The sequence below is a fragment of the Buceros rhinoceros genome, unplaced genomic scaffold (assembly GCF_000710305.1).
Source record: "Buceros rhinoceros silvestris isolate BGI_N320 unplaced genomic scaffold, ASM71030v1 scaffold9899, whole genome shotgun sequence".
NCBI lineage: Eukaryota > Metazoa > Chordata > Aves > Bucerotiformes > Bucerotidae > Buceros > Buceros rhinoceros.
Genome location: NW_010430943.1, coordinates 49,178 through 57,242, shown reverse-complemented (window position 1 = coordinate 57,242; position 8,065 = coordinate 49,178). Strand labels below are relative to the sequence as shown.

The window sequence follows — 8,065 nt, the reverse complement described above, 5'->3', positions numbered from 1 at the left end:
GAAACGAGACTCGAGGAGAGCAGCTTCTGCCCACATCCTCCCTGTGCAGCCTGCCGAGACTCGCCATCTCCCAGCCCGTTCCACGCCGAGCAGCAGGCTGGTTGTATCCAAGTCGCTCGGACTCAGCTTGGATCTGAAAGGCATAAGCTGCTAAACCTGGGTGCTCCAGGAACTGTGCAACGCAGATTGTCCTCAGCAGTAATGCAGCTTCCAAACACAGATGTCCTGTCTCTTCCTTGCAGATTTATTTGTCTGCTGTCTGGCCCTTCACGGCCTCTTTATCTTGTTGCTGTCCTGAGCAATTTGCATCAGGTAGAGGTTTTTCAGGCAACTGTCGCATTTGATGCTGTTCAGCTCTCCCTTTGTGACATCATGATGAAATCCCTGATGTCATTTTTGACATGAGAAACTGAAACAAAGGAAATTTTGAAGGAATGTAAATTGTGTAGTGGTGTGGTTTTTTTTTTTTTTCCTAAGCTAAGTGATTTGTTTAAGACAAAGTAGTTTTTTTAGTTAATAGTCTGTAAGATCCCAGCAGGTCCTAGTTTAAGCCCTTATTCAGTTTCCATTAGCAAGAAAACCTGAAACACAATTGTAAATCTTATTCTTAGGAGGGGAAGTGTCTTCACACTGTTACAAATCTCTGTAGAGGTGCTCCAGGGTGTTCTCATCTCATCCTCCCCTTGGGTCCCTTCAACTCCACACAGCAAAGGAGAGAACAGAAATGGTCGCTGAGCTTTGCATACAGTGAGCATAGATCACTAAGTACAGTACATAAAATCTGCGGGTGTGACTGTACAGTCAGTTTAAGGAGGAACAGCAACATTTCAGTTTGTCAGTGCTGATTTTACCCCCAGCTTTCGTTCAGGGGGTTTGAAAATAATCTAGACCAAGCCATCTTCTGGCTTTGGCCAGTCTAAATCAAGTCTCGCTGCCTAATCCAGACCAGTGGGTTTCAGACAGAGAGGCTGATCATGAGGTTTGGCTGTGTTACCTCTACCTGCTAGTGTCCTGATGCGTGAGTGGGATGTTCTCCCTGTCTGACCGCAGGGACTCGTGGTGTGCTTTCTCCACAGGTCCTGGCAGAGCTCAAGGAGTACGCTACCGAAGTGGACGTCGACTTTGTTGCGGGTGTGACTGTACAGTCAGTTTAAGGAGGAACAGCAACATTTCAGTTTGTCAGTGCTGATTTTACCCCCAGCTTTCGTTCAGGGGGTTTGAAAATAATCTAGACCAAGCCATCTTCTGGCTTTGGCCAGTCTAAATCAAGTCTCGCTGCCTAATCCAGACCAGTGGGTTTCAGACAGAGAGGCTGATCATGAGGTTTGGCTGTGTTACCTCTGAGTGTTACCTCTACCTGCTAGTGTCCTGATGCGTGAGTGGGATGTTCTCCCTGTCTGACCGCAGGGACTCGTGGTGTGCTTTCTCCACAGGTCCTGGCAGAGCTCAAGGAGTACGCTACCGAAGTGGACGTCGACTTTGTGCGCAAGGCTGTCCGAGCAATTGGGCGCTGCGCCATCAAGGTTGAGGCAAGTAGCTGAATCTCGATGTTTTCGGTCATTCTTCGTGTTCCAAAACAATGATGGGCTTTGCCCACTCGTTCCCACATTACGCAAAGTTTCTTTGCTCCTATGTTGGCAGTCGGGTGACCCGGATGCATCATGCTCATGGGCAGCTGCACAGTAGCACTGGTGAGCTCCAGTTGAGTACATCACAGGAGGGTGGTGAGCTCCTCTGGGTCCTCAGCTTGCAGGCAGAGCAAGGGAACTAAACCATCCAGTGGACACTGTACTGCACTGGCTTCAGTGGAACAGCGACCACGTCTCCCTGAGAACCCCCTTTACTAGCTGTACCCTGACCTTTTGAAGGGGGAAGAAGAGGAGATCGTGCAGAGGAACTCGGTGTTAGGAAATCTTTTGTCCCCCTTGTTTCAGCTGAACAGAACACACTTGTTAGAATTACAGAGATTTGGGGCACTTATGTGCAATTTGCGCCAACACAGAGTGACTCTACCTGCTTACCTAATGTTGAAGCTCAAGCTATATGGACCTGTATTTGGAGTGTGCTCTCTTTAACCTATTTGCTTATGGAAATAAACTCCCAAGAACCTCTGCAGTTATCGAGAACAACAGTCTGAAATGGCCTCTGCCACTTAACATCCACCAAAGCACTCCTGATAAATGTTTTCTGGAGTGATGTCCCTGTAAATCAGGCTGGTGTGCCTGACAGGAGGTCGGAAAGCCTGCTAAGAGAGGGAAGGCTTATGCTGCCGTGTCGGTGCTATTCAGTAAACTGATAACCGAGTGCAAAATGTCACAGAAGTGGTCTAATTTCAGCTGAGCTCATTTGGCTCTTGCTAAAGTGTGTTCCCACGAGCGCTGCCTGACAGCAGCTTTAAATAAAAACCTGAATGCACCTGGCTGAGAGCAGTGTCAGTGCACAGGCTTCCCTTGCTTCAGCCGAACTACGGCTAAGTCTGTGTAAAGAGGACACCAAGTTCTGGCCTCTTGAGAGAATTGACTGCCCATGCAGCCTTCTCTTCAGCCCTTAAAGGCTGATCGCTGCCCTGGGCTTGCTTCTAAGCGCAGCCCAGTAGAGCAGGAGATCGCTGCTGCTATTTCATGTCTGCAGTTCAAAGTACTGGCTTGCTCCTTCCCTGCTGCCTGCAGGCAGGAGGCCGTCTGGATGAAGCCACTGCAGAGCTGTAGAAGATGCTCTTGAGCGTGACAGAGAGCTGCTGAGAAGTTAAAAGAAGCTGGTGCAGCCCTTCTTCGCAACGGCACTTGTGCTGGGGAGTGGGAGTTTGCTTTAGTTCTCAGCAGGGACTTTCTCGCTAGGATTTGGCCATGGGTCTGTGCTAGTTCCTCATGAAAGGCGCAGTGTTCCTGCGGTAGCAAGGTGTCTTGAGAAGTCCTGCCCTCATCCCCTGTATTCTTCTCATCCCTCACGCCATGACAATCATTCAGTATGCCAAGGATTAATGATCGTGTCCCAGCACGTTTGCAGTGTCCCTCTGTGTAGCTGTGTCTCTCAACAAGTAGTGTTAACCCGGACTTCTAGCGAAGCTCCTTTGAAGATGCTGCTGCTAAAGGTGAGGTCTGTTTACTCCTGACCAGAGCCAGATCTAAAGAGGGCAAATCTAGAACAACTCGTGACAGTGTCCTCATTTCTAGGTCGATCCTTGTCCCCAGCACATCTCTGTTTACTAGAGGCTGTTTGCACGGTGAGTTGTGACTCCTAGAAGAGCGTTCTCTCAGCCACCAGTGTCTAAGTTCCCAAGGCTTACAAATCTGCTTTTTGACGCAGGGCACAGCCGGTGGGAGCTGCTGCTGAGTGGGTATTCACGGGGAACCTCCGCTCTGCCTTCGAGGGTCCTGCCTTTTGTCTAGTTGCCTCTCCTAGAGGAGTAAGACAGTAAATAAATTGGTCTGCTGTGACATGCACTGCAGAACAAGTGTGGCATTACCTTTGCTGTGCGTGGGGCTGACAGCAGAGGTAGTGCTGGTTTCGGAAATGTAAGCGGTACCCAGGCTGAAGAGCAAGGCTGATGGATTTTGCCCTGGCTGAAGGAGTCGTATCAATTTGGGAGATGTCAGAACAACATCATTTTGCATGGACAAACTCGCTGGGCTCAGAGGTAGCTTGAGTGTGGCTACAGCAAACCTCAGCCTGAGGTGAAGGTATCTGGCTGGCTCATCGGACTGCTCCACTGACAGCACTGGGCGAAGTTGTTATCGGGTGCTTTGATTGTAAGGAAACAAAGCACTGCTCCTATGGGAAAGGAAAAGGAAATGAAGTGGGTGCAGTAAGAACAGTGATTCTTCTGGAGCAAAGGAGATGCAGAAGGAGCCGTATTAGAGGGTGATTTGTTGCTTTTGCAGGAGATTTTATCAGCAGCCTGGCTCTTAGAAATCTTTGAGGCTTATGGCTGTGAGCGTGGTTTGTGCTACTTCAGTAATCCTGCGGGCTTTCATTTGGCTTCTACAGAAAAACAAAGCAATTTTGATGTTGTTTGGTTGTCTTTCCTCACTCCAGCTTGAGAGCTGTTCTGGTTGGGGCACTCTTTCATCAGTCTGCAGAGTGCTGCAGTCCTCAGGGATGTCCACCTTCAAACAGCAACCTGTTTACAAGGGCTGGGGTGAGCCGAGATGTGTTTTGCTACAGGAGAGTTTTGTAGGGAGACTATTCTGCTGTGCGTGTGCCCACATGACTGCTCACTTTCCAAGGGACTCTTGGGCTAAAAATTAACACTACATATCTCAAAGCGGATGTTGTGCTCTTCCTCGGAAAATCACACTTTAAGGTGTCTAAAGAGAAGAAAAATAAACCTTAATTTGCTTTTCATTGAATTCTGCAGCTCTTAGAGCTTCGCTAGTTGTACGCTCCCCCTGCATCGTTATATGGCTTGATGCAGGTAGCGACTGATGCCGCAGGTTCTGTAGCATTGGTTTAGGATGGATTTATCCCAAGTGTGTTCAAACATCTAATGAAGGTTGTTGAGAAACTGGTAAGAGGTGAAAGAGTCTTCCAGGTCACAGGGCTCAGCTCTCTTCTTGAGCAGGAGAAGGGGTGAGGGTAGGACACTGTCAGATTGGTATTTCACTGCCTCTGTAGTGGCATAGTGCCTGTAAAGCTGTGCTAAGGATGGAGAGGTATCATAAAAAAATATGATACCAATCATATAATTTTACGTGATTCCTCTCCTTGCTCTGATACCAATTGTCTTGGATATTTTTCTGTTGGTGTGAATTTCAGAGGAGTCTTAAAGCCTTCAGGGCCAGTTTGCAAAGAGAGAGAGCAAGTGCTGGTTTACAGTTCTCCTCTCCTGGCTGCCCCCATCCAGCAGTGCCGCTGTTTGTGCTGTAGGATGTAAGGCAGCCCTGCTAGAGCCGGGAGGGCGGGAAGTCACCAGGAGGTTTTAGTCTCTGCTTGTCCCAAATTCAGCTCTGCAAGTCTTGAGGTTTGGGCAAAAATCTCAAGGACATTATCAAAAAACTGATTCCTGTGTCTTAAATGCCATTTCATTCCTCCTCCTCCCACCCAGCCTTCGAGGGCTCTGGAAGTGAAGGGGACTATTAACTCACTTGAACTGAAAAACCCACTACAGTGCAGTTTGTGTCCTGTGCTGCTTGTCTCAACCCCGAATGCTTTGTGAAGGTTCTGGAGGTGGCTGCCTGGACAGCGTTGCGGGCAGTCTGCTGCTCGCTCTCATCACTGGCTTCGTACGGGCTCTGCTAATAGCCAAATCACAGTCCTCCTCTGAGACTCCAGTGCTGGAGCTGGTTGCTCCCATGATGTCCAGTCTCACTGTGCTGTTTGGGAGCAGAGCTCCCTGAAGTACCAGTTCTGGTTCCTGGAGCATTCTGGTGCCGGTTCCTGGAGCATTCTGGTGCCAATCCCTGTTACCTTACAGTGCCTGTGGCTGGGAATTTGGAACTAAGTCATGTGAAATCTGTGTAAGGAACAGCTGGATTTCTTTCTAGCTGTATCCTCACAGGTTGCTAGTGACCTCACCCTCCAAAATACTGACCTTCTTGCAGCTGTGACCTGCTTTTGTCTGTTCTTGCAGCATGATTAACAGCATAGTTTCCTCCTGCCTTCTAGCTTCCCCTGACACCTTCCAGCAGTCCCCATCAAAACTCAGCAGCTCTGGTTGCCACAGCTTGGGCAAGTCCAAGAGAGCTCATTTAGTGGCCCGGTCCAACTGCCAGCCAACACGAGGGTGATGTATGTAGTAATGCAGGCAACATCCTTCAGGTCTCTTGTGTCGTGATCCAGATGTCTGCCGGCACGGTGGCTCCTACCGTCACTTTGCGCAGAGCTGGAGCCAGCTGGTATCTCTGCTGTAACACACAAGCACTCATCAGCCTGTAGGTTTTTTCTGGAAGCACTTACGGAGTTGGTAGCTGTCGCCCTTTTGTGTTCCCCCCTAGACCTTTTCTCGTGTGCGTGCCCTGTCCCTCAGCGTGTGCTGTGGGGTGGGAAGAGAGGTGGGTTTTTTTTTTTTAGCTTGTTTTTTATTGTGGTGTTCTGTTCTCTCTAGCAATCTGCGGAGCGCTGTGTGAGCACACTGCTAGACCTCATCCAGACCAAGGTCAACTATGTGGTGCAGGAGGCCATTGTTGTCATCAGAGACATCTTCCGCAAGTACCCCAACAAGTATGTGAAAGTGGTGTGGAGGGGTTTGGGAGCTCTGGTTTGCCAGCATCAGATGAGAGCAATGTACAGCTCCCTCAGCACAGCTTACCGGGGCTCTGAAGCAAAGGTGGCTGGTTTTCTGAAAAGCAGTGTCCATTCTGGTTCCAGCTCCTCGTATGGTGGGGTTCAGGTGTGGGCTGTAGGTGAAGTATCAGCCTGTGACACACTATTAGTTTGGATTGGAAGCTTTTCCTTCTGCACTGCTCCGTATTGATGCTACAGTTGGACTTGATCTTAAAGGTCTTTCAACCCAAACGATTCTGTGATTCTCTGAGCCTTAATCAAAAGCTAGTAAAGCTCTTACAGAGAATGCCAGCAAGAAAATGTGACCAAATTTATGGCCATCAGACTTCTGGTTTTGCTCATCTTCTCTGGAAGGCTTGTATAGACAAGGCCATAAAAGCTCTTGTGGTCTGAGATCCCAGTCAGATTGCGCTGATCAAAATGCTGCTGGCTCTCTCCATCGAGTGCTCTCTCTGGCTTGGGCACTACTCAGCGTCTTTTAAGCTGTTTCTGCAATAAGGTTTTGTCTCTTCAGCTGCAGAACAGCAGCAGTGTCTTTCAGCAGAATCTTCGTGATCACCTAAAAAGTGACGTGGGACATCTGCAAGTCTCTCTGGCAATTTCTGCTGTCGGTTACAAGATGGATTGCTTGCTTATGACAGGGATACCCACGTGTGGGAATAGGGGAAGCTAAATAATTAGTGCGGAGTATTGTCTGGTTTACAGCAAAGCCTTTGGGGAAGAGCAATACCCAGTTTAGAGTTACCAGTCTGCAGATGCCAGCGAGGCTGCAGGATCTGATACAGACTCTCAGTTTGAACTGTTGGATCAAAAGTTCCCTTTAGTACAACAGAGAGGGAGGCAGCTTCTCCTCAAATTCCACATCTGGATGGTCTTGCTGATTAATGAAGCTGCAAAGCTCTTGAGGACCCTGTGAGATCGTAGTGCTCAGCTTGGGAAAGAAAAAGCCCAGTGTAGTTGAGTGAAAATGCTACTTGTTGTGTAGAAATACAAGATGTTGTAACTGAGTGCAGGAGAATGGCATGGGCAGAGATGGGGAAACACAAGTGGGATCCACCCCAGTAACCCCCCTATGCTCTGACAAATCAGGTACGAGAGCATCATCGCCACGCTGTGCGAGAACCTTGATTCCCTGGATGAGCCAGATGCCAGGGCTGCCATGATCTGGATAGTGGGCGAGTACGCAGAAAGAATCGACAATGCAGATGAGCTGCTGGAGAGCTTTTTGGAGGGCTTCCATGATGAAAGCACTCAGGTAAAACCAGGCTGTATGTCTTACCTGTAGTGTTTGGTGCGGATGGGACGGATGGTGAATATTATCGCAGTGCTCAGAGAATACTTTCTAATGAAAACTTCAATATTTAGCAAAAATAAAACTCTTGGGAGTCTGTAAACTTGCACTGTTGTCTGTATTTCCCGAACTCCTCTCCTTGGAAGGATGAGACAGAACAGCAGGTGTTTCTAGATGTTGCATACTTCTTGGGGAATAGCCCTACTAGGGACCGGAACGTACAGGAGAGTCGTGATGAGATGCATAAAAGTACAACATAAATCTCAGTGCGCTCATGAAGGACTTGACTGCGAAAGTGTTTTGCAAGAGTCTGAGTCCCACTGCAATGGGCTTTGCTGGCAAAGAACAGTGTAGTGCTGTTGTAAAGCAGAGGACTTGAGTTTCCTGTCAGAAAAATATCCTTTACTGGCTCCCAAGCTGAGACTTGGGCAACGGTGGGTGGGTGAATTTTCTGATCTCTGTGCTGTCCCTTCCTCTTAGGTCCAGCTCACCCTACTGACCGCTATAGTGAAGCTGTTCTTAAAAAAGCCTTCCGAGACACAGGAGCTGGTT

General features: G+C 48.7%; 1 protein-coding gene across 4 annotated transcripts in view; it reads left to right on the top strand.

Annotated features, from left to right (window-relative positions):
• Nucleotides 1-8,065, top strand: part of LOC104499680 (AP-2 complex subunit beta) — a 75,143-nt gene that overhangs the window by 22,682 nt on the left and 44,396 nt on the right. For all 4 annotated transcript variants that reach the window (XM_010143222.1, XM_010143221.1, XM_010143219.1 and 1 more), the window contains exons 9-12: nucleotides 1,434-1,529; nucleotides 6,044-6,159; nucleotides 7,312-7,477; nucleotides 7,994-8,062. In XM_010143222.1, the coding sequence (XP_010141524.1) occupies nucleotides 1,434-1,529; nucleotides 6,044-6,159; nucleotides 7,312-7,477; nucleotides 7,994-8,062 (447 nt within the window). The remainder of the gene's footprint in view (nucleotides 1-1,433; nucleotides 1,530-6,043; nucleotides 6,160-7,311; nucleotides 7,478-7,993; nucleotides 8,063-8,065) is intronic.